The 27,723-nt window shown below is 36.6% G+C and overlaps 1 protein-coding gene across 3 annotated transcripts in view; it reads left to right on the plus strand.

The window, feature by feature from the left end:
- The window catches only part of kif5a (kinesin family member 5A), an 84,091-nt gene that overhangs the window by 12,877 nt on the left and 43,491 nt on the right, over positions 1-27,723 (plus strand). For all 3 annotated transcript variants that reach the window (XM_023325220.1, XM_023325221.1, XM_005797043.3), the window contains exons 2-8: positions 15,255-15,342; positions 19,014-19,087; positions 19,444-19,548; positions 20,926-20,974; positions 21,929-21,984; positions 24,092-24,179; positions 24,391-24,515. In XM_023325220.1, the coding sequence (XP_023180988.1) occupies positions 15,255-15,342; positions 19,014-19,087; positions 19,444-19,548; positions 20,926-20,974; positions 21,929-21,984; positions 24,092-24,179; positions 24,391-24,515 (585 nt within the window). The remainder of the gene's footprint in view (positions 1-15,254; positions 15,343-19,013; positions 19,088-19,443; positions 19,549-20,925; positions 20,975-21,928; positions 21,985-24,091; positions 24,180-24,390; positions 24,516-27,723) is intronic.

The following is a 27,723-nucleotide window of genomic DNA, read 5'->3' on the forward strand; positions in this document are numbered from 1 at the left end:
TGGTTTGGATTTTCTTATTGGCAGTATTTGTGTTGTGGAACGAAACCTGAAACAATTACAAAATAGTCATTTTTAACCTAGGTCTTATAATAAACCACATAGATATGTACCAGATCTTTAATTTTAGTATTGCATAATGTATCACTGATACATTTGCAAACGGTTCAAAATCCTGCTCACTTTCTGACTGGAAAGAAAAATCATATTCCATCTGTCTCACCTTTCTACAATGACTTTATGCATATTTTAGAGTCCAGATTAATATTTTTTCTGCACCACCTTATCTGTTGTGACCTTTTCATCATCACTCCACCAGCTGTTGCTCTGACATCCACAAATCAGCTATTTTTGATTGACACTCTCATACTCAAAGCCAGAGGTGATACAACCTTTTCAGTGTTAATCCCCAGTGGCCTTAGCTAAAGAATGAACACAATTAGTTAAGTCATGTTTATTTGTATTGCATATTTCAGCAACAAGACTTTACATGATAAAAACATAGCACAATAACCAATTATAGATCAAGCGATAAATAGGGACCGGTTGATTCATAATGAAGGGCATTCCCAGTGTTAAGTAAATCCTTCCTTAACAAGAACTGCTTCGAGGTTCAGTTTAGTTACATGAGTTAAATATGAACTGATATATGTTACTGAACTGAAAAATGAATTGCTTCATTTTTTATGCTCATCTTTTTCTGTGTATTTCCTGATGAATTTCCTCACATTTTAATATTTAATTCAGACAAATTCTCAATAAAGTTCCTCTCATTCACATATGTAGTTTACTCATTCACTTACTTGGAGCAAGTCTCGAAGCACTATAGGGTCGGTGTTCCTCACTGATGAGAATGCAGTCTTTTCACAATGTTTCTGCTGAAAAAAGTCAACACTCCTGTAAATGGAAGTAAACAGCATTTCTATTGATTTTGTTGTAGCTAATTAACTGTAAGATTGTCTGAGACAAAGGTTAGATAGAGCTCCATTCTGTCCTCTGTCAGCATCTGTGTGTGAGTCAGACTGGTTGCTACACAATTAACAGAAATGAAATGCACATTCATCATAATCTGCAGGTTCTGAAAGTTAGGGGATCAGCCCTTAGTTTATTGCCAGACTTAAAGTGACAGGATAGGCATTTATTGTCAACAATGAGTAAGGTGAGAGAGATATTTAACGACATGAAACTCACGCAAACACAGCAGTTACCGAATTCTGTTTTTTAAACAAAAATGTTTCTATTCTCTTTCCGCAAAAAGCAGACAAAGTGCCCCAGGAGTTTCTGTGCATACAGCTTTTATTTTACTACGAACAAAGCGTTGTTTAATTACACCAGGGCTGTTTGTTCACTAAAGAAGTGCTGCACTCACAGTTCTGTGTATGCCAAAAAGCTTATGTCACTCATGAATCGACTTATTAATCAATTATTTATTTCTAAAAGCTATATATTTTTAAACATAAAATATTACAAGAAGTTTAAGTCGGTACCCCAGCCCTTCAGGCTGTGGAAAAGCCAGAACTACTAAGAATATTTTATTATTTCAAATAGTGCTCAAAACCCATTAGTTTTCATTGGTCTTTAGTTTCAGTTTAGCTGCTCTATTGACTTTTATATTTTACTTTACTTGAGTTCTCCTTTAATGCCTTTATATTACTCTATGTGCAGCACTTTCCTCAAAGAAAGTAATGTTGTACATAAAAATCCTCATCTGATCTGAACATAGAAAAAAACATTTTTAAAAATGAGCCAAAGCTAAATGTCCTAGCACACCTGTAGGTGGAGGAAAGCACAACCAGAGATTTTTGAGTCAATATCAAACAAAAATTGAGGCAGTGATCCTCCTGCTGCAGACTGTCAGAAGGAAATGCCCAAAGATATAGAGTGAAAATATGTTTATAAAGAGCAATAAAGTGTCATGAATCAATTCACTGTTTATGAAAACAAACTGATCATAAAGCATGTATACAAAAACATGTTCAATATTAATTATCATATATAGTGATTAGTTTAATAGAATAGAATAGAATTACTTTATTCATCCCAGCAGGGAAATTATTTTGCAGTTACAGCAGCATAGAGACAAGACACACAACAACCACCACTGAGTAGCAATTGTAGACAAAATAAAAATAAAATATAACATGCTGTCAATATAAAAAGCAGCTTAGAGCAGTCCTTGCAAACTCTTAAACCAGTACATGGCAATTATAATGGTATATGTTTCTTACATTTTTACTACATGTTATAACAATATATCTGTGTTAATATAGTGCTTCTACAATGTTACTACATTATTGTGCACTATTTCAATGACACAATGTTTTTAGAATCATGTTAGAAGAGTATTTGGTTCATGAATCATTGGTATTGAAAAAATAAAACAATATAATCACTTTTAATAAGTTGAGCTTTTTTTAATGGTCATTGCAACTGTTATAAAATCATATAACTAAGGTTAAACATTATGACACAATTAGCTAACTATAGTACAACCATGAATTCAATTGGGGTTGTAGATTGATAGACTTTATTGTCTGTCCCAGAGGTGATGTATGTTTGTCTTTGACAGGGCTTTATTTGAAAACACATATGTTCCAAGATTAAAAATAACAGAAAAATAAATTTGTGATTTTTTTTTTCAAAGTAACTGCCTAGGCTACTGAATTTCTGATTATGCTTGTAATGATTCCAAACCTTTGTACATTTATCACGTCATATCATTAGCACATTGACCAATGTTATGGCATGGCCCTTGTTTTTCTCTCTCAATGTGCAGCCCCATTTATAGCATATTTCTTATGATGTTTTTATCTTAACTCAGAACATTAACCTTAAGTATGACTATCCCTGACTGGCCTACATGTAAGTTTAGGACTTACTGTGTATGTAAACTCAGTGTTCTACGTAAACCTCGTTATGATACCTTCCATCTGGATGAGGGTATCTAGTGATTATGGCCATAACATCCAATGCACCTATGATGCACTACTGTGTGTTTGCTACCAATAATTAGTAGATCAATTATCAATAAGGATTTTGAAGTAAAAATATATATAAAAACAAAAACAGTCTTTGCAATCTTATATTGGATGTTTCAGGTAAAATTTTTATACAAAGCTTACTCACAGAACAAGTTCTTCTCCCTATTTTCCTTGATAATTTAGTTATCTAGGAGTGGAAATTGGATGCATGTGGCCTCTGGAAATGAATCTGATCTTTGAGGGAGACGTCTTCAGTAATGGGAAGGTTTTGAGTTGCAGGAAATAGTCGGGACATTGGCACCAACCTGGGGGTTAAATTTCTAGTTTCTAGGATATCTTTGATTGCCCTGTTAAGGGTTAAATTCAGTCTATGCATTTGCCTCATGGGTTATTGGATTGACTGCACTTCCGCACATCAAACCACACTCCAAGAGAAATGGAGTATTATTGCAAATTTTCAGCTCTATATTTTCTCCTATAATTGGTGCAGTTTTTCCCTCTTTCAACAAGAAAGGTGTGTAATAAATTACGTCCTGCCTGTTTCATAAGTCGTACTAAGTGCTGATTAAATTACTTCAGACCGTCTGAGTTATAATAATAGTTATGCACAATCTCTGGTCAGCATGCTGCTTAAAAAACAAAGTTCCTTCATTGTTAAATGCAAAATGTGTTAGGATTTTACCCTAGGTATGCTGAAGTACTACAGGAAAAAGACAGAGCTGTTGTCAGGAGGAATTACATATCCTGTTGTGATTAATTTTCAGTGCATTTACTTACTCCTAGGTTGAGCAATAGGCTGTAGCCCATGTCGGATATGGAAACAGTGACTCCAAGGTGGAGGACCTTGGATATTTTACTTTGACATCACATAGTCCCTTCGGGGGAAAGACAGCTATTAGCTGGTTTCTCAGACTGTCTCAGGTTGTGATCGAAGCTTTTTGTATCAGACGGAGGTCACAGATCCCCTGTTCATGCTAGATATTTCATTTATGCTTCAACTTTTATTCCTGATTCTGGATGTCTGAGGCTCTATAAATAATGGTGAAGCATGTGTAGGCTAGGCGTCAGATCGAATGTGACAATGAAGGTGAGCATTGGAACAGCCACTTACATGATTAGGTGTCACTGTCGTCTCTAACAAGTTGTTCCTTTGTTCCTCTTGCTTTATCATCTGTCTCTCCTTCAATCATTCTTCTCTGCACAATCTCAGTATCTCTACAGATTGAATCTTCTTTGTGCTCTGCTATCTGAGCTTGGTCTTCTCCATTCTGTCTGGTTTGTTTGTTTTTAGACATAATGAAGAGAAAAGGCTGGCATATTTGGGATTTTTACTACAACTACATTTGCACTGAAAATCATTGCAGCCACATTATAAACTATGTTTATTTGAAAAATATGCAAATTGGCAGCAGATGAAATAAGATCAGTTTATATAACTATCTCAGTCTGCGGGGCGTGCTGTGGTGGCGCAGGGGGTGAGCACGCCCCACATTTGGAGGCCTTAGTCCTCGACGCGAACGTCGGGGGTTCGACTCCCGGTCCCGACGACCTTTGCCGCATGTCTTCCCCCCTCTCCTCACCTTCCTTCCTGTCTGCCTACTGTCGAAAAAATACGAGCCACTAGCGCCGCAAAAACTCTTCGGAGAAAAAAATTGAAAAAAACCCAAAAAACTATCTCAGTCTGTGAGTACTGCAATCTCAAAATGATCAACCCCTTCATCACTAACATCCTAAGTACTTAGTAGAGCACCGTTTGGTTGTTTTGACCTGGTGAAAACAGTACGTACTGCAAGATACCAGAGTACCTGAGCCCTCTCCTTATGCTCAAAAGCCTTTAGTTAAATACTTTCTTTTAGGCTTTGCATGGTGACACCATGTTTTTCAGTTCAAATCAGGCACATGATGGCCACTCTTGTATCTTCCAGGACTCCCTCTTGAAATCATAGTCCCAAACATGTTAATTTGTAGATCCAGTAATATCCAACTCTAGAGGCTGAAACTCCTGATGAACCTTCTGATACTGGTCCGAGAGCATCACTGAGAAACCATCATGTTTTACTGGTGGTTTAAGGTCAAACCACCAGTTTGAACACATATTGTGCCAAATAACAAACAAAAGATGAGACTTTCCTCTTAGTTTCGTTTTGATCACTTTATGAACTGAAATGCTTTTTGTTTCATCTGATGCTGGTGGGATCGTTCAGTTCAGGTATTTTGTTTGCTGCTCCTTGCATTTCTTCACTGTTTGCTTTTCTCCTTTCTGTTCAAGTTCAAGCTTTGCACCACCTCGTGTTCGCTTTTCAGCCAAAGCCTGCAGTCATTTTATCTGTGTTTTGCTTTCTGGCTTGATATTGCAATGTGTCAGTCTGACAGCCATAAAATAGTATTTTTGTGCACGAACAAGGGGAGTCTCAAAGAGTTGTCAGCTGAAAATTTGATATACAGTAGATGGATGAGGAGAATAAAAAGGCTTCTCCTCCATGGATTTTTATTTATTTAATAGCTTGAACATCATCTAAAAGAATTTTCCCTCTAGAATTTGTTCATCTGCTGCAGATATGGTTTTTAGTCTCCACCTTTACTTTGCATTGAACTCATGTTATCCAAAAAATGTTAGATTAGATCTAGAGCTATTTCAAAGGAAAACCTAAACTCTTGTCCAAGTAAACTGAAGGAAACTCATAACTCTGCTTTGTTCTTGTTCATTATTCTCTTATTACAGTACTGTGAAACCTTTACCTTTTTGCAGTTCACTATTCATTCACCTATTAGCAGGGTTTTCTGTGGAATGTAAATTCAGTTTATTCATGGGAAACCTATGCTCAAAGTTTTTCATAGAACTTATCTAAGATATTTGAAAAAAATTCAGCTTGGAAAGCTGAAAAACCTTCAAGATATGCTACTCGACACGCTATTGGTTGGCATTTGCTATGCAGCCAATCGAGGGGCACTATTTATTTTGTTTGGCATTGATTGGCTGTACACTTAGGCACAGAAAAAGAGAGAACTGTAGATTTTAGCTTCTATGGTGCTGCGTATTAAAACATATTATAGTGCATTCTTATCCACTGTCTTGGATGTTCAGAATGAATTAAAGATGAAGAGATTTTGAAGAAAACACCCATTATCTCTCCCACAGAGATGTAAGCACACAATGAATATAAATCTTTTTATACATTTCTCTGCCAATTACAATAGCTGACACATTGTGAGAAGCTGTGTGGGCTCTGGACAGGTTATCAGTTTATGACTCATATCAACAGTCTTTAAGTTGATATTTAGCATTGCTCTCTTCCCAAACACTTAGACTGGACAATGGGAAGGTTTTTGACAACCATTATTAAATATTTCCTGAAATTAATAAACATTTGTTGAAATTGCTCTCAACATTTGTATTGCTTTGTTTAACTTTTCTCCATTTTGTCTGCACCGCATTTTTCTTTAATTTCTGGTATTTTTTCTGGCTCTCTTCTTTGCTCATCTGCCACAGTTTGCATCCTTATTAGCTATTTTCTCACCACAACTTCCTGCCATGCCCAATGTGAGACTGCCTTGCTGTGAACACATATTGTATCTTCTTTGCTCTATCATTTCTCAGTTTCTTGGCTCCTCCTGTGACGTGATCCCTCCCACATCAGATTTGAGTTGAAAGGTCAATGCATTCAGCACTTATAATACAATAAGTGCTGAAGTCCATTGTTGATCTATAAGAAGGCTGTGAATGATTGAGAACTTGCTTTATGGTGTGGCATTAATGTGTACTTTTTCTTTCAAGGATCAAAGTAATGTTTTCCACAATGAATTCACCCTAACACCCTCTTCTCCAATCAGCCTTTCCTCCTCCTCCCGCTCTAAATACTCTTCGGTAATTAAAACTATCTTCAAGAGGGGCTGAAATTGATTTTCAGGTCGGTGACAAGTTGATGGTGGAGAAAGGAGAAGAGAGATAAAGGAGCTTCTGTTCTGTGCTCCTCTATCTCATCATTCCCTCACTGTTAACTAAATTCTTCCAGTTTGCTGCCTGGATGTTTTTGGTCTGAGTATTCCTGACAGGTAAAACTGTGTTCTCAAGGCTACTGATTAAATGAATACAGGAGGACAAAATGATCTGAGTTGCACCGTTAAGCGCAGAAAAAAATACACTTTGCAGCAAACTTTCCTGTTCTGGTTGTTTGCATTCAGACATAACCACCTTAAATCTGCAGCACTGGACTGCTTTGCCCTTGAGGCATATAGTAGCAGTCATCTGTGCTTAGACTTGTCAGTAAAGTGTACAGGAAATTCAATAATGTTTGGTAATAATGTGTGACTGGGGCCTTTTGCAGTTGTGTGTGGTTTTCTGCTGTTGCAAGAAGTACTAATGATGCTGTTATCAGGGACTCTGAGCCTGATTAGCTTGACGGATGAGGCAGACGCTAGCTGCCTTAAGTCCTCTCTTCCCGTCAGTCCAGCTACTATGTGTATTCTATGTGAACAAAAAGAGAGAAGAGTTGATGAGAATGTGATGAAGGCTGATAAATAGACTGATTAAGATACACACATACAGCATCCTACACACCGAGATTGATAAAGTAAAACAGGAGCTTTTTTTTCCTCCCCTGCAAACCAATAACGGTGGAAAAATGTATTAGAGAAGGAGGGACACATGCTCAATCTTCTTTCCATCTTATCCAGGTCTTTGCTTAGGATATTTATCTGTGTGGTGGGAGTGGAACCTGAGGTGATGAAGGATCCGACCACAGATTAAACCTTCCTGAATGGAAGATATATGGGCAGATGTGTGTCTGTATTGTTAACTAATTCACAGTCACTGAATATTTACCGCATGCAAGAGTCGCCGTACCTTTGAAAGTGTCCTCTGTGGAAAATGGAGCAACTTTTCCAAATGGTGGTCAGACATTAAACACCTTGTTGCCAAATGCCCTCACATGGCCTCTTGAATGATGTGGGATCTCTGGCGGAAGCAGAGGTGGATGCAGCAGGAGGTAATTGCAGAGCTGGAAACCCTCTGGTGGAAGAGGTCAAGGTGGATGGAAGATGCGGTGAAACGAAGCAGGTGACGTTAACACAGCAAAGTCTTTTCCTACAGTAAATTTATTTCAACGAGGACCACAGTCCAACCTTGACCTTAAATGTCTAACATTTTTGCACTTTACAGTTGAAACTAAGTACTTATACACACAGTGTACAAAGATACACAAACTTTTTTCTCATGGACAGAACTGCTGTGACTGACAGGTGTGTGTGTCGCCCTGCTACCACACAACTTTTAGCTATATCCACAAATTTGGCAGTATGCGTAGAGCCATTGTTCATTTTGAAAACCCATTTCAGCAAAAACCTTAACTTCCTTGTTGAGGTCTTGAGATGCTGCTTCACTATAACCACATTATGTTTTTCTTTGTAATAGAATGTATTTCGTAAATAGCGTGAGTTCCTCCTGCAGCAAAACACACATGACTCTGCCTCCCCTATATTTTGCTGTAATTAATCTCAGGCTTGCAGACTTTCCACCATTTGACCCTAAATTTAACAATGGTTGTCATGGACACACCCAATGAAGTCCTTGTTTTAATAGCATTTGCAAACTATTCAGTCAATGTTGCTTTTAGAGTAATGGATTTTTTCTTGCTTGGTGGTTTTCAGTACATGTCAGTACAAAACTTGTTTCACTGTGGAAGGTGACACTTTTTACCTGCTTCAGTCAGCATCTTCAAAGGGTTTTTGCTTTTGCGTGTTTCACTGAACAAATTCACCTCTGAGATGCTCATCCTGTCTACATTCTGAATAGTATGATGGCTGGATAACTTTAAATGTGAATTTAAATATTTAAACATCAATGTGGCACCATCAGCCATTTGGAAATTGTACATAAGGATTGAACCAGATTAATGTAGGTTTTGATTTATTGACTAATTTTGTTTTTATTTTTCCATTACAGTAAACAAAGGAGTGTGGTTGAGGTTTTACTGTAAAATATGTCCACAGGTAGGCTATAAAGCTATGACATCATCATCTAGTATTTCCAAAACTGTTATGTGGCATAGCAGTCTTAGTGTGTGTAATTATCTGAATTTGAACAGAGTAATAAAAAATCTCTTATTGTGATGACATTTTTGGAAATGGAAATAATTTTGGCAGTCCTATCTGACCAAGGAGAGCAATAGTTTAGTTAGATTTAATGTCAGACATTTAGAGGAAATAGGTATGTGCTATTTTTATACCATTTATGTAAACACCTGGTTTCAGTACTTCTCAAACATGTGAGCTGGATGTTTTTAGTGTTTGAAAATGGTTCTTCTGTCTTTTGCATTTTAACCCCTCTCTTATGGATATGATTATTTGCATGAAATGTCTGCGGCATATCTTGCCATATTTGTCGCTTTTAGAGCAAATGTTGTGAGTGCATATTATGTCTGACCTGCAATTAAAGCAGTTAAAAAAAGCTTGTTTTGTGCATTTACTCTTTCATAAACAGCTAAATGAATAACTTGCTTTTAGGCAAATAGATGCTTCTTTAATTGCTACTTTCTAAAATGTCCTTTTTACCAATTGTGACTGGTCACATATGCCAGTATGAAGTTTAGATTTTTCAAGAGAAAAATTGCGTTTTAAAAAAAATGAAGAATCATTCTTGCATATCCCTGTTCCACAGCGTAAGAGTGGAAATGAAGAGCAGACATCTATGCTGGACAGAAATGATAAGTTTCCCCTTTTTTTGTTGGTCTTCATGACCTTCAGATCAAATTAAGCTCCTTTTTTGTCTTTATTTAATTTTTTTAGCAACAGCAAGAATATATCACATGAAGTGCAATTTTCTTTTATATGAATAAGCCCACTGGCAATTTTAGTGCTGTAATTAAAACGTCCACACATGTCCCTTCAGGGGTGCCCAAAGTCGGTCCTCAAGGGCCGGCATCCTGCATGTTTTAGTCCTCTCCCTGGTGGTAGCAACAACCTCTTCAGCATGTCAGTATGCTTCTTAGTCCTTCTAACGAGCCATCATTTGATCCAGGTGCATTAAATTAGGGAGAGAACTAAAACATGCGGGATGCCGGCCCTCGAGGACCGACTTTGGGCACCCCATTAACATAGCTATTTGAAAAAGCTCAGTCGATCTTTCAAACATTGTTTTCATCCTTTCCAATTCAGATTTTGGCCATTATACTCTAGATCTGGTGCTGTGTTTTAGATTCTTGTTCTCTTGATTACCCAAGCTTTACATTTCACTTAAAAAGCACAAAATCATCATCTCTCCATCATCAGACCTTAACAGTTTGTAAGAGATGTTTGTGCTGACGTGCCGTATGTGTTTTCTCTAAAATATTAAACTGTTTGCTGACTAAACATCTCTACTTTGCTCTCTCCAGATCTCTAAAGACATCTTTTCAGCACTCATGTTTTTCACTCAAACCATTTTAGAGCAGTAAACTTTCTCCTGGAAACTCCTTCCAACTAACCATATTTTTTAAGTCTTTTTGGTCCAGAATTTGACTAATTAATAGCTCAGACCTGTAGGATGAAATTGAGCTCGTGGTACTTTTGCACTTTGTATGAAATTTTCACAGTCTGACCTTGGGGTGAATTTGCTGGAAAGTTCACTTATGGGAAAATTTGCAGCTGTCTTAAACGCTTTCAGCCTGTGAAAATAAATTTTTACCGCAGATGATGAACTTCAAACAGTTCGGAAATGGCTTTGATGGGCAATAATGTCATTAATAACAACCTTTCAGTTTGACCGTTGCGCATCACACAATTTTCTGAAGTCTTTTACAGATGTATTGAAGATTATCATCACTCATACAAAAAAGCCCATGTATGCAAATGAGCGGTGTTGAATGTTAAATTCCTTAAATTCTGCTTTAGGGCATGAGATTAAAGCTTAGTAGAAAATCATATTAAGAGTTCCTAATGGCAATGTGAATTATAAAATTAGGCTTTCTTTCTTCTGTTAAGACTCCTTTGTCCAAAATAAAAACCCTGACAATGCTTCAAAGCAAAATAGCCTGAAAATTTGTTTTTTGTGTTTTATTCTGTTTAAACTGACATATACAATTATTTTAAATACCCTAAGATAGCTGGCAAGGTAAGAAACAGTTTGAGCTTTGATAAAAAGAAACCTGAGAATTTAGTGATGCAAATCAGCAATGTCTCTAAAAGCTAAATTAAAACCCTTAAGCCAATCCCTTAATCAAAGCCATTAATCCAAAAGTCTATCAGTATAATTATATCATTTTTATTACACTCTATATCTATTGGAAATGAACCCCCTGCCGAAAGTTGGAGCGCAGCAAAAAATAAACTAGTAATATGTCAGAATCAACCTTCTTTAACCTAGAAAGTCTATTTCAAATTCTGCAGAGATGAAACATCTCAGAATAGAGTTAAAGGTCATTGTAAAAATTCAACAATTATATAAAGAGAAGATTTCACCTTTTCTACAACTTGATTACCTCTCACTCTAAGGGGAAATGTATTAAGTTTAATACATTGATGGTGATTATTATGTGAATTTAAGCAGATTTTGAGTAAGTTCATGTAAATTTGGGACAAAGGGTTAAAGTGGATTATAGGTGCGTGAGATGCACTAATCGCACATGTCTAATGACGAATAAATTAGACATAAATATTTCCTCAACAGTAAATCCATTCTTTGATAAATATCTATTTATTGACTGTAAAAGACCACCAGAAATATTTTACATTCTCATCATATTTTGCTCTTTTTAGTTGAAATGATTTAGATCTGTAAAATGCCAGAATGTAATTCTTTGTGAATGGACTGCTGGACATAGACCTGATCTAAATTCAGGAGTTGCCGCTGCAGCATTTCATCCCATTTTCTCTCATCTTGATTTTTGATGGCTTCCTTTGCTTCCTTAGAGGATTGATTCTCTCATTTCGTCTGTCCTTTACATTGTCATTTTGGATCTTGCATTGCATTTCTCTCTCTCTCTTTCACTTCAGCGCTGCCACCTGTAATGATTATATGTCCTGATTATTATAATTTATGTGCTCTTCTGTGGTTTGCTCTCTTGAGTTGCTTCTGTTAAGCTCTGCTATCTGCCTAAACAATTGTTCTTTCGCTACCGCCAATTACTTTCCCAGTCTCTGTAAAACGCTGCAGTTTGTTTTTTGCCTCAGTCAGTCTCCTGCTGTCCCTTTGTTTTCTGGTAGAATGGGCAGATTGCTGGCTGGACGGGCCACGTGGGTGTTTGACATGGCACACAATGCTGAGGGCCATGAACAATGCGTAAACCAGCATAATTTGATATATTATTTGCCTTCTTGCATGAGTACACAGATACGCATGCTCCGGTTCGAGTACCCTTGGCTTCCTGCTGCAATTTTTTCCATCAGTGCCCGGCCACATAATTGAATAGACAGGTGTTAAATTGTACAAACAGACAAACAGGCCACTGTGTTTATACCTTACTCCACCGACAGGGCCAGCAGAGATGCACACAGGCAGATGAAGAGCTTACAGATGTCTAATACTTGTATGCTATTATCATATTTGTGCAGGGCAGATTAACAGTGGATCAGGCACTGAAAATGATTGTCAAGGGGCTGTTTTTCCATCCAGATTATATAACTGATTTATTTTATTCCACCCAATGAAGACCGCATAGTGCTTCCTCAGACTCACTCCTCATCCCTCTCCCTCTGTCATTTAGCCTGGTTTGCATGTGTGTTGTACAATTGGCTCTTGGGGAACAGAGACATCCTAATCACCTCTGATGGGAGTCTTGTTTATACCTGCAGCTGTGATTACAGCATCGGCTAAACAGCTCAGCTCATTAGGTGTTGCTGTAGAAAATGCTGAAACATAAAGCTAAGGTTTTCTCAAAATTTCTCTGTGCTCTTCTGGAAACAGATTATTTTATGTAGCAAACCAGGACTGTATGATAGGAGTTCATCTTTAAACATTAAGACATTTTTTATGCACCAAAATTGGTTGGAAAAAAGTCCAGGATGATGAGAGATAAACATCTGGATTCTCTTTGCAGATATTTATAAGCTTTAATTATTCACACTTCTTCGACTTCTTCTACTTTTACAAAATCAAGGGGCAAAGGTGCCATAGAGCCCATCTGTAAGTCATTAAATAAGCTTCTATATAAAAATTTGCATTCTCATTTTGTATATTATTTCATGTCTCTGACTCTCCCATGAGCTCCAGCTAAGTGAGGGCTAGAAAGTGAGTTCATATTCATGTTAACTAATCAAATATAAGTATTTGACAAACCACGGTGACAGTTTTTTATTTAAATTAAAATTTTGATTAGTAACATCTGCGTTCAAGAATTTTATTGGGTACTTTTATTAGCGATATTATGTATTATTTCACAAATTTATGATTTTTTAAATTGTAGCATGTTTGGCCCTCAATACTGCAAGTCTAGAGTCAGAAAAATGCAAAATGGTGACATTGCATGAAATGTATCTATTTCATAATAAATCTATTCATGAAATAGATTTATCCTGCAGTAAGTGATTTAAGTGTCTTGGCATATAAACCCACTGCAACAGAAAACCATGAAAAGCTTAACAGGATGAAAAGTTTCTGTTGAAAAAGAAGCTGCTTTATTTATGCTTTCCACTTCCACACTGTGGTCACACTTCAGACAGGAGAATTGTTGATCTGCTGGTGTTTTTTTCTCCGTCATACTGACTAAGCAGAGTCAGTGTAGAGCCGTATTACTGTGTGCTTTCAAATAAAAACATTATTACTTGGAGTGGTGCCTGTCCCTCACACAAAGTGGATTGTTATTTTGTTTTTTTCACTCTGCAGCTGGGTGCATCAGCTTTGACCTTTTACTCTTCCTCTCTGCCTTACTCAAAGGTTGACAATGCACACGGATGGTGCTGCTGCCCCTTTGAAGAATTATGGACAAAGATAGTGGCATACCTTCAGAAATGTCCTGTTAATTCCCAACGTTTTTGGAAATCTTTCTTTACTTTTACTTCTTTTTCAGTAAAAACTTGTACTTCTACATGATTTTATCCATCAGGTTGCTAGATGTGCTTTGGATGATGGTGATATACGAGTCTTACTGTTTAATGGCTGACAATGCTGGGAATTGTTTTTATAGATTTGTTTTCTTAAGGGAGACAGCAAAACAACCTTAATATTACCAGCAATAATCTTGATAGAGTGCATATCTGTCCCAATTCTTAACATTAATCAATTATTCAATATTCAAAATGTCTTCGTTATGACAACTTGACATTAACGAAGAAATCATGATCTGACATAAATTTGTTATAAAAATGTCAACTTTCTATTAAAAGTGTCATGATTTACCGAATGACACTTTATGACAACAATCATAAATATTCATGAAGACTTACTCATGTTCATGACAGGTGTTATGTCATGTTCATGACAGGTGTTATGTCATGTTTATGACGGTGTCATGACAGTCTTATTCACAACCCATCAAATAAAGTGTTACCCTTTATTTTTGACTTTCTACTACTTCGTGTTGGTCTGTCATATCCATTTCCAAACACAAATCTGAAGTGGTAGTGCCTGTAAAGCTGTAAAGATCAAGGGGTTTGAATGTGTTTTCTAGCTGTAGCTATTAAATGAGAAATAAACTGGTGCTCACATCATTTTTTTAGTTCCTCTCTAACAAATATACTGGATTTCTGGTTGTGAGTCTAAATAATTCAAAAAGCAACTCTTTTTTTCTTTGTCTCTTTTACCTCATGCTGTCTTTCTTGCATGCGGAGTCTGGTTTCAGGTCATCTGTTTTCATCTGCCCTCTCTGCATTTACACTCCTCTGCTCTCCTCCTCCAACCCATTTCTTCTTTCCAATGCATCAGTTCACTCTTGAAGCTCTTCAACGCTGCCTCTAATGGCTTTACCTCAGAGTGATTCTCTGTCAGTCTGACTGTCTTGAGGTCGAACAGTCTTTACTTAACGTTTCACCCAGCAGCACTCAAATCAAAAAACACACTGCATAAAATATAGGTGGACATTCATGCTGTGTCTTGTAGAATGAGACACTTTACTCAGACCTTGCACAATACATTGAAACAGCCTCCATAAAACAAGCTCACCCTGAGTAAAAGTGATGGTTTCTCTTCTGACACATTTGTTCACAACACACTATCGTTTTCAGTAAAAGTCATTTGAAAAACATATGGTATTTCTAATAAATGTCTGTTTACAAACCTCCTAGGATGTTTCTTTTATTGAAACTCACTGGAGACTCTCATCAAACTGTCTCTGTCATAGCTGACAATGTTTATTTTGCGCTCCACAGGGGAAGTCCTACGTGTATGACCAGGTCTTCCCCACTAACATCACACAGGAACAAGTCTACAACGCCTGCGCCAAACAGATTGTCAGAGGTGAGTCACCTAAATGTTGTGCATTTACTCTTTAAGGTTCAAAAAGGATACAAGTACCAAAAGAACAAGACAGCAGACCTTAAAATAGCATCTCCCGCACATTCTTGGTCTCTGTGTTAGCTTTGCCAGCCTGCACCTCTATTGCTGATGCAAGCAGCAGCAGCATCTTGTTGCAGGCAGCAGGAAACCTATTTTCACTTTTTAGTCGCACAGCCTGGATGCACGGGTGTAGAGAATTATAAAGGTAAGCAGATTAAAATGATGCATGCTATATCTTAATACTAAAGATACGGTCAGTTCTATTTTAAAAGAATCCTAATATATCCTAATCCTAATATAGTTTCCTATATCATCTTCCTGAGCAACATTGTTTAACCTTGAACAGGCCTTGGGCTTAATTGTTTTCAGGTGGGATGACATTTTTTTAATGAAGGTGGGTGTGCCCTAACAAGTGATTAACACACACTATCAAGCTCTTTGTCAACTAATTATCAGACAACATGAGGCGTCACGGAGAGTAAATTTGAAGAGATCAGAAATTGTTAAAGGCAGCATTTTCTTCATAAAAAGGAAGCCAGAAACATGTCCAAAAAGATGATTTTTCCAACAAAGTTTGCTAATTTTATTACTGATTTTGAGTGTTAACGCTCAATTGCTGGAAATACTTTACCAGTAATTGCACCTTTCTACAATAACTCCTGATAGATTTTTCTGGAGTAGATTTCTATGGCAATGTTATACAGCCCTGGTTCCTGCAGAAGCAACTTTTTGGTTGCTTCTGCCATTAGAATTGAAGCAGGCATTACTGGAGGATGAAATCATTAAGGCCCCATTCAGAATACATTACAATGTAAAAAATAATGCTAAACATTATAGCTTTTGCAGAGTCTAGGCATAATCTTCTGCTCCGTATGAAGAATAGAATTAATTTCCTATTAATAATTCATAAGACCTGCTGACTGTTTTCAGAAAGGATAAAACATCCTTTCAGAGGTTGTGGTGGGTCACAGCTGAGATGGCAGGATATTGGAGTCCTGGGTGAGAAGTAGTTATCTATGACATGGCCCAAGTGCAAATGAACTTGCCTAATTCCAAGGATACAACCTCATCATGCTCATGCTGGGGTGGAAGCAACCTAAGTAGCAGCTCACACTAACAATTCATACTGTGTACACCAAAATCTACTGAGCTGATTCACTCCTTTGCCACATAGATATTGTTCTGTCTGCTTCTCTACTGAGTGGGACTATAGGCATAGTCAGCAAACCAGACTGTAAATAAGCTCAGCTATGTTTTTTCTTTCTTTCTTATATTCTGGGGGGAAATTGTGACATTCTCATGCTGCATTCTAAAGGCAAAATGAACATGTCAGATGTTGATTTCCTTTTGATAGCATTTAGCAGTAAAGAGGAAGGAAGGAGGGATAATAACTAAAGGAGGCTCACCAGGTGTTTATGATTTTAGGCTTTGGGCCTTGTGATTTGTGAAAAACACACAGATTTTGGGCTGTAATTTAAGGATTCCATCTGCTTGTCTAGAAAGTCATCCTATAGGTCATGGGAACATTGATAGAACTTCATCATTCTCATTAATAAATGAGAATGGTCATATTTATAGGGAATTATAGCAACCTGTCAGAAACAAATGTGCAGCTGTGATACCTATGGTGGTAGCATAGGATGGTGGAAGAAATGGGCCACATTCATATTTGTTGTATGGACTGTAAGGCTTTCTTACTGTGCTGTGAAGAAGCATAAGCAATCTGTTCATGCTTCATGTTTTAATTCTGTGGAAAACTTTATATCATACACAAAGACTTGCAGAGTAAAAACATTATCTTCAGGAAAGTTGAGGTTGCTCCTCTGGAATAAAAACATTTTGGAGAAACTAAAAATATGTAATTTTGTGTTACTTTGAAAAGTGAGACTAAACAATAACATTTTCATGTAGATAATGTGTTATAATGTTAGGCCCAGGATGCAATTGTTCTTTGAGAAAAACAGAACCATTGTATGATTTACCATACAGGGTTAATATTTAGTAACATTTTGTGTTCAGTGTAAGCATTATTTTTTCAACAATAAAATTAATCCCTAAAACTAGAACTCGCATAATCATTTTTCACATTGTGTATATGCCAGAGGCTCTATATCAAATGAAACCAATTCCCCCAAAGCTCATCTCATTTTTTTCACTTCACATCATTCTCCATATGCTTTTTTTCCTAGTTAGGATTTAATGTATTCTTTCCCTTCAAAGCACAAAACTACAGTGAACTGGATGGAGCATGAGAAAAGACTGATTTATTGCACAAGATTACTTACAGAGTGAGAGATTACAATGTAGGCTGATGAGAGATGGAATAAAAGGGGCAATGTGGGCTGCAGTGCATGGCTGCGAAAATTCAAGGTAAGCATTTAACAAGATGAAGGGGTCAAATTTGACACAGGTAAAATGGAAAATGGAGAGCAAAAAAGCTTAGAAAAAAGTGGTTCACAGACTAGTTTTTTCTAGCATCTTAATACATTCATTCTTTATTGGGCTCTAAAGTACAAAGAATTGCTTTTTCCCCATTTGTATTGGCAAGAAAAGATAAAACAAAGAATTTTCTTTAAGAAAAAAAATCCTAAAATGCAAAAAGTGCAAATAAAAAGATCTATGTAGAGACCACCAACATGTACTCGAACAATGTTGTGCAAACAATGAACAGGCAGTGGGTAAGCCCTAAAAAGAGGTTGACTGTTCACAAAATGCAATCTTCATGCATATAAATGGAAAGTTACTTGGAAGGAAAAATGTTGCAGAAAAAGATGCACAAGCACCAGGAATAACCCCACACATGAAATGATAATGGAGTTATTTTATTGAGATGCATCTGCATGTGAGAATCGCCTCTCCTTCCTGTGCTTTCTCTTCTCCTATCTGTTATCCTCAGCAGTGTTATTTCGTGTTTTTGCACTCAAATCTCCTGCTGTCTTTATATCCTGCTGAAACAGCTGAGCTCCTTATTCTTTTGTTTTGCTATGGTGTCACTCTGACCAGTGTTGAAGTGAAGGAAGACATGCTGCTGTGTCTTGAAAGTACTGCAGAGACAGGAGAGAAGGAGGGGAACGGGGTTCTGCACGGTTCCGTCTCAAAGTTTTTCTGATTTGTTTGTGGTCAGCTCACCTGTGGCAGCCAGCCATTCATGATATGTTTCTTTTTAGCTTTTTTTTTAATTTTGGCTTTAACTGCTCTGGTTTATTGGCCTGTGTCATCAATATGACATTCAACAAGGTGAGTTTTTTATCGCTTCAGCTTGTGATACATTGTTGTGTTTTTCCTTTTTCTTTTTTTTTCTTGCCATGGCTCAATATGAATGGAGAGAATAATGTTTCTATAACTGCTTGCAACCTCATCGAGTCCCTCCTGGTGATACTAAAAGCTTCAGGTAGTTGTTGTTTATTGTGTGCAGCCACAAAGGTCGTTCAGGATCCACTCAAGTTTAAATACCACATGCTTCACGGTTTATATGAGGAGCAAAGTTCAAAGAGACTGGTTTTTCTCTGGATACTGCTGTGGTTTTTGTTTGTCGATTGGACTGAAATTAGGTGCCATTTTTTGATTTTCACCTATGTTTCTAGCTTTTTCTCCCCCTCTGACATGTTTTCCTCCTTTTTTTCTGATTTCAGATGTACTCGGTGGATACAATGGGACGATATTTGCCTATGGGCAGACCTCTTCGGGAAAAACACACACCATGGAGGTGCAGTATTCCTAAACAATTCAAAAGAGAACCTTTCTCTGGTGGCACATACAGGCACATAAGCTTCCTTTTTTTTCCTCCTTGATTTTTGTCATCTCCTCCTCTGCCTGCCATCATATCAGTGTATCCACCTCCATCACAGCCATCATTCTTTATCTCTCAATTCCAGCCTTGTGTGGGAACCGTCTTCTTTTACAACTCTCCCTGGGAAACAGCCCTGGCCCTTTTCAAGTTAAAAAAATCCTCTATGTTCTCTTTCTTTTACTATTCTCTCTGCCTAATTCCTCCCAGACTTATCTCTTATCCAATTGCTCACACACACACTCACATTCATAGAGTCATTTTGCCTCCTGCAGGGGAAGCTTCATGATCCCCAGGCTATGGGAATCATTCCCCGGATTGCCCAGGACATTTTTGAACATATATTTGCCATGGATGAGAACCTGGAGTTTCATATAAAGGTTTGTGTTGCTTTGCAGTCATGTCTGTTCGTGTGTGTGGGGAAAATGATGTGCGTATTGGTGATTTGGTTTCAGGATCTTTGATGTAATTCTAACTAACATCAATAAATCATTATAAACAAGTATATTTCTGCATATTATTTTCTATGCATCACAGTGTTATAATGTAAGCCTGTGGTATGAAGATGAGAGTGATTATAGCTCACTGCTGGAAGCTGGATTATTACAACACTGTTTAGCTTTTGTAGCAAGTATCTTTGCATCACCCAACTACAAGTTCCTTGCAAACATATTCATACCCATTTAACTTAAACTCTTTAGTGCGTTGTTGCGAAGAGGAAGGAAAAAATATTATTTTGAAAGTGTTTGGCAAATAAAAATAGGATATATAGCATGCATATTGTTTATGAAATAACCCTAAATAAAATCAAGTGCGACTAATTGCTTTCAGATGTTACCTAATTAGTATAGAGGTGTTTAATTCACATCCAGTAGCTGTTCTGTGAAAGCCTCAGAGGCTGTTTGTACAAACCTATAGTGAACAAACACCATCATGACAAAGTTCCTGAGCAGTCCTGAAAGGTCTTTAAAATCCACATCAGATTGTAGAAAAATTCTCCTTCTGATTGCAGTTAGCAGAAAAGAGGGAGGATGAAAGGGTAAGAACTAAAGGCAGCACATCAGGCATCAGATTTTATCTCCCCATAACTGGTAGCGCACTACCCCAGTGTCCTCTTCATACTATATAAACATGTAGTTTATATAAACAGAAGCTGTTGTTTTAGGTGTTTCTGTGAGGACTAGAGCTGTCCGCCTACATGTTAGAGACAACAGACGACTTGAGGCTGGGGCAAAGGTTTCCCTTCCATCAGCTTAAAGACTGTAAACCTACAGCTAGAGCTACAAGGGAATGGTTTAGATCAAAGGTATCCATGTGGTAGAATAGGTTAGCAGGAGTTCAGAACTGATTCCAAATGAGAATCCACAGCAAGAATTGAAAATGACTGTTCATAGATGCTCTTTGTCCAGTATGACTAAGCTTTAGCTATACTCCAACGAAGAATGGACAGAAATATCAGTCTCAAAGAGCAAGAACAGGCCCAAGGGGACTGAATATATATATACATTAAATTAAAATCATGCATCATTTTCCTTCCACTTCATGGTTGTGCACTACTTTATGTCGGCCTTGAATAAAATCCCAATAAAAAACATTAAAGTTTGTGGTTTATCCCTATAGAATGTGGGAAAAATCAAGAGGTTAAACTATTTTTACTTGAATCTTTATATTTAAACTCTCATTTAGCAGGACTACAGTATGTTTTATTTAGCCAGGGGAAAAAAAAATTCTGTTTCATGTTTCTGACTTTTTTGCAGGTCTCCTACTTTGAGATCTACATGGAAAAAATCCGTGACCTCCTTGATGGTATGCTTTATGCTTTTTGTCAAATAGTTCATTGTTTGCAGAAGGGAAACCAAAACCCTTAAGCTACTTTCTGAGGCATCATCCAAGATGACCTTGACTTATTTATGTTTTAAATGTACCTTTCAACCTATAATTGTCCTTTTTTGCAGAAAATTAGACCTGAAAATCAAATGTGGTTCTTATTTGTATAAAATGATTAAATTAAATGATCAATAAATTAGAAACAAGAAAATTAAAAGCCGTATGCAATAATTTACATTTTCAGCTTATCTGCTTCAATCAGTAATGATGTGAAGGTGCTGCAGCTTATATAGTCTTATCACTCAGAAATGCATTCAGTGTAAAATGATGTAGAGCTGGATGGAGAGCCATGGGAACCATTCCTGTGATTACATATTTTATGGACCTTTAAACAATGGTCAAAACCTCCTTCTGTATGCAGAACGGTTTGCAGAGTCTGAGAAATATTTGAACTTGGTGCAACAAAAGAGTCAAAACAAGCAAGTTGAATTAAAAGAGTGAAGAAAACACCCCAAGTGGAAATTTGTAAAAAGAAAAAGATGCTGCAGGGTTATAAAAGCGTGCATATTTACTCTCCGAAATTATCCAAAGATTTATCCACTATAATTCTTTTGAATTTTAATTATAATCAACATAACAGGACTCTTTAAAAAATTACAAATGGAGGAATACGAATGTGTGCCTGTGGATAGATATCGTGTTTTGTTCACTGAAGCATCCACTTAACCGCTCAGTGATTTTGACAGAAATAGATTCATTAAAATCTAAAAGCATTCATAGACTGTTGCAAGTTTTTTTTTAACAGTGCATAAGTAGATATTGACTCACAAATATGAAGGGGAAATGATCAGAACACATTAAATTCATGTGCAAAAAAATATAATTATTTGACTGAAATGTCCTTCTGCTTATTTTCCCTTCATGTCATTGCAGTGACAAAAACCAACCTGTCAGTGCATGAAGACAAATACAGGGTTCCCTATGTGAAGGTGAGTCAGCTTCAGATATGATTCAGCATTGCTGCATAGTTGTTCCGGCTTTCTTAATGTTGTGTTTTGATGTTAAAAAATTTATTTCAGCTAATGATTTGCCTCAGGACTTAAAGTTCATCCCTGGGAAAGATGTAACACTGAAGTTGAGGATGTTATTTTTGCATTTTGGGAAATGTGTGGCACTTGTAGTGCAATGTTATTGCATTTCTCTCACTTCTCTCATTTTTATGCATTAAACACCAGAGATGCATTGATCACCAATACTATTCCTGTTTTTTCCAAAACAAATTCATCAAAGTACATGCTGTTGGTGGATGTGTTCAAACCCCCAAAATGGTAAAAAGATAATAAATCAGTTTTTCCTCCATATTTGACCTGATCAACAAAACCAGGCCAATTCCTGGCAGAATAGTTGGCTCTTTTTAATAAAATCCTAAACATCTTCATATAGATTTTACAGATTTGTTTGTGTTGCTTGTTGAATATTTCCAACTGCATTGGCTCTCAAATGTCTATACTCCCCTGTTAAAATTCAAGAATCTGATACAATGCAAAAATAATTTCTAGACTCTTTCGATCTTTAATGTGACAAATCCAATGCCATTCAATTGAAAAACATAAAAAAAATGTTGGGAGGAAATTTTGAAAAAAATAGGTGTGTACCCTTAAATTCATATCTTCTTGAAACAGCTTTTGATTTAGTTTGAATGAACCCACTCAAGCTGAGATAAGGTTCAGCTGCCTTTTTTCTTTACATCACCCGATATAGCCTCTAGCTAAAGCCATACTTTGCGGGGAGGTTTCAAAACAATCTCATTGCACAAAGGTATTCATCCGAAGAAAAGTGCAAAAAAAAGAAAGAGATTCTACAGCACAAGTTTATACCGTTGTTCAGTCAAGATCAATAATAATTGGTGAAAAACTAATTTATTTAGTTTTTTAAAGCTAATAAAAAAGGTAAAACAATGAAGGGAGGCTTCCAACAGACCAATGAGAAATTTTCAATATGTTTGTGGTGTACACACGACAGGTCTCTGCTTGTGAATCCACAGTCGCATTTAATAAATTAGAATATGCTTATGACGAGGCTTGTTTGTCAAACTAAAAGTACCTCCTGATAATATCAACCTTCAAGTAAGTACTAAACATACTTTTCATTAGGCTCACATTAAGTTTCTAATTGGTGTGACTTAATATTCTAATCTTAAATGTCATGTCTTTATTAACTCTAAGTGGAAAAGCAACATAATTATAATCATCATAAAGGCTAGACAACACCAGTCTGAGTGTAGTTAATCTACAGTGTGTGATGTGCCTTACTTACAAAATTTAGTTACTGAAATAAATTAAAGGTTCCTTATTTTTACTTTATTGAATAGGCAAATATTCCTATTTCCCTCAAGAATATTATAACATTTTTTATGAAGTCAGTTTACAAGTTGTTTACATTTGCAGTATTTACTCAGTGTTTGGTTTTACTGAATGATCTCTTGGTTTACAGAAAATTAGGGTTGTTATTCTGTGTTAGCATCTAGAGGTTGCATCTAATTTGGTTGATTTTTACACAACAGGGTGCACTTGGCAACAGTATGGTGAAAAATTGTATGTATTGCATTTCTTCTACAAATGAGAAGAATGACTTTAATATTCAGGAGCTGAAAGCTGTAATCATCGATATTTGACTTTGCCTGCACAGCTGACAGAAACAGAGCTACTGTTTGCTTTATTTCCAGTGACTCAGTTAAGCATCATTTGGCTGCTTCATTACAGCATCGAACAAAGTGAAGTGTGTCATCAATCTTCTCATGCATACTTACCAACTGTTGGTTTGGTTTCAATCTGTTTCCAAACAAACAAGCAATCAGCAAATATCACAGTCTTGCAACATAGTTTGAGGATCCCGTCTCAAAGTGATGCATCTTTCTTTATTTTGTGTGTAATTCAAGGTAATACTAAAAATAGACTTTGCCAACATGCCAGGATTGATTTGCACATAGAATAAGTTGAGTATATGTGTACTTTTATCTATGCATACACCTTTTTGAACATGTCTTTGTTACAGCAAAGAGTGTATTAATGTAATCTACTAATGAAATACATTTAGGGCTGCACAGAACGGTTTGTCACCAGTCCTGAAGAAGTGATGGATGTGATAGATGAGGGGAAAGCCAACCGTCACGTTGCTGTCACCAGTGAGTCACTCCGTTGATCTTCCTGATGGTCTGACATTCAAACTGTCACACATTTCATGTCAGGACTTTTTTCAGTAGATGATGGATTTGTGAAGTGCAGAGTGGGGATTGATCAGCTTCATTCTTTTTGTGGAAAAGGAAGTGAAATTAATTAAAACTCTGAATAAAGGCAATGCTCTTTGATCTTGTTCTTCTTTGTATTTTTGCCTAGATATGAATGAGCATAGTTCTCGTAGTCACAGCATCTTCCTGATTAACATCAAGCAAGAAAATGTAGAGACGGAGCAGAAACTGTGCGGGAAGCTCTACCTGGTTGACCTTGCTGGGAGTGAGAAGGTAGGAAATAAGCAGGATTTTTCTTTTAAACATTAAAAGAAACATTCCTGTTTTATTGAGGCGGGGATCTCAAGAGGTTATCACCAGGAAATATTCTACCTACTGTTAGTATCTTCACTTTATTGAAACAGAAAGTAGCTTTAAAGTGAACAAATAGGCAGAGGTGGACCAAAACAAAACAACTCTAGATTTAAAAATGTCACAAAGGTTAATTTAAATGCCATCTTATAAATTTTAACACCACTACCACATTTGACATATGAATCATTAGTTACTCACAATAAAGACTAAGCTTTTTCGCAATCACTTACAGTGACCTTTAGATAATGTGTTTCTTGAAACTAAACCTGTTGAGATAATTAAGCCACAGTGACAATCTGATAAAAATTTAAGGTAAAACACAGAAGTCTGCTTTTAGCATATGGTAACTACTTTTTGACTTTGTTAGCAAAAAAAAACTAATCTCTGTTTGATCAAGTGGATTATGCCAACAAAAATGGACAGTAGGAATCTCCAACCAGCATGTCTCATAGGGCAACACAGAAACAAACTTTCACACTCACTCCTAAGAACAATTCAGAGAGATTAACCTTAACCTGCAGAGAGATTAACCTTAACCTGCAGATTTCTGGATTATAGCATAGGAGAAAGTGGGAGTACCAGAGAGAACCCATACATGCACAGGAAGAACGTTCTCCAGACAAAGAGATTCCAATGTCGAGATTCAATCCTTTGTAGCTCAAAGGATAAGTGTAGTATAATCAGGGGCAATGGCACTTGAAGAGGTTGATTGTGTTGATGTTGTTTCCTCCAGGTTCAAGAAAGCCAGATTTAATGTCTAATTGGGTGGATGCACTGGAGGTAGATGATTACTGAATTGATATGGCAAACAAAGAAACATGGCATGTCCTGCAGACAGAGTATAAAACATGCAGCATAATCAATCAAAGCCATGAATGCTGAACTTGCACTGTCTTATCTCAACTAAAATTGTTCATAAAAGAAGATTAAAGTATATGACAAAGCCTGTTTTATCACTCTTCATGAATACATGCAGAATAATCCAGCACATGAATAAATACATTTTTTTTCAGAAGCGTAAAATCTACTTGATACATAGCTGGGGAATAAAATATGCACACAATGACTTTCATCCATGCACATTTGTAGTACATTATCTAGAATTGTTGTCTATGATTTATACAGCTAAACATTCTAAGGTACAAAAATGGATACAACTGGATACAATTTCAATCTAAAGGAGGAGTCATGTCAAAGTTTGCTATTTTTAGTTTTACCCTGCTATCTGAACAAACAGTAACAAACATACTTTATTCTAGCTAAATTAAATTTACCTGCATCAGTTACCAATGTCTTAATTTCTCTTCCACTCTTCTCAATTTTTTATTTGTTTTCTTGTTTTTGCTAAATGTAGGATGGGTACCTTCTCACTGTTTTTAAAATGCCGCTCCTGCTTGTTTTGAGCGGGGAGCCCTTTAAGGAGCTTCACAACTGCAACCAGAAATGGGGAAAGTTTGCAAACTTTCCCCATTGTCATTGCCCTTTGATTCAAATATAATCAGCCATCAACGACCCCTATCTATGAGGAGCCCCAAGATCTACCCTGTTTTTGTAGTCTTGAGTTTATGGGACTAATGTAACAGTGTATACTGAGAGCAGCAAAGAGCTATAGGACGGTATTGACAAAAGCTGACGGCTGCGTTTTGTAGCATTTAAGTGCTGATGGTGCATCTGTTTGTTGTCTTGGTCAACCCTGGGGGGCAATGAAGAAATATTTATGCTCTACCAATTTATGGAGGTTGAGGACAAAATGTTATCAACTGACTTAAAATGGAAGAACGTTCACAGTCTGCAGATTTTTCTTGTAATTAAGTTTCTTTTCATCTAGCTCTAATTAGATCCCCTGACAATACACTCAAGACTGACCGTCTTGGAGAAATCTTCAGAAAATTCAGCTGCATCTCACATCATCTTCCCTTCTTAGCAGTTTACACTGTACTCAATTATTTATTTGGTCTTTAAAGTCATTGGGAAATTAGTCCTAAAACGATGTCACATGTTATTTTTGGTGTCTATAAAAAGCTATGCTGAAAAGATGGATTATTTTGTCTGAATAAAATATGTGTATACTTTATCTTATGAGGCATTTATTAATGGAGTCCTATTGAATCCCATTCTGGCTGAAGCAGATGTCTCCCCATGTTGATCTGCTGTTATTGGTAGCGTTTCTTTATAACAAGCAGGCGTTAGAAAATGAATGCAAACCAATATGTGTGTACTTTCTGTAAAGTCATCCCATTAGGTTCCTGTTCCTTATTGATTTCAACCAATCGAAACACGGTAGTTATACCAGGACAATAAAGGTTTTTATACCACTGATCAATTAATCTATAAGGCAGTCAGACTTACTTAAGCACCATTACAGCTATCACCAAAATGGCTTCTGGAAAATATATTTGGAGCCCAATTGCTGAAAATGCTTAATAAAATTAAATTTAACAACAGACTTAAATGCCATATAAAGTTTTTTTGTTTTTTTTAAGTTGATAGACTTAATAATCAGATATTATTTGCCAGAATAAAACACACTGAAGCAAGTATTTCATGGAAATGAATAATTTTGCAAGCACGTTAATTGGTAGTGTTATATGAAAATGCATGTGAGAATAAGAAAAGCAACTTCATGTGGAGTGCCTTGCAAAAGTAATCATCAGCTTTGGATTCACTCATATTTTGTAATGTTGCAATTACTAACGTCATAAATTCTTTATAGGGATTTATGTGGTAAAATAACACAAAATTGTGCAGGATTGTGAAGTGGAAAGAAAATCATTAATGGTTTTAAATTTTTTACACAAAAAATGTGAAGTGTGTTGCTTGGACTTGTGTTTTCTCGTACAGCTGCAAATAAAAACATGTTCTTTCCTCCCAAGTTACCTAATTGGTACTTGGAGCCCATCCATGTTTGACTTAATCTCAGTACAAATACAGCTGTTTTCTGAAGGCTCTCGTACTAATTTATTACATAAAATCCCACTAAAAGACAGGGACATTTGTGGTTACAGTGGGAAAAACTGTGAACAAGTTAATTAGGGATGGAGTGTTTAAAAGGCAAAATAAGTGTTACAATCTATCAAGAAAATACAATAAACAAAAATATTAAAACCAAAAGATAATGAAGCATCAC

This window comes from Xiphophorus maculatus, chromosome 20 (genome assembly GCF_002775205.1).
Source record: "Xiphophorus maculatus strain JP 163 A chromosome 20, X_maculatus-5.0-male, whole genome shotgun sequence".
Lineage (NCBI taxonomy): Eukaryota > Metazoa > Chordata > Actinopteri > Cyprinodontiformes > Poeciliidae > Xiphophorus > Xiphophorus maculatus.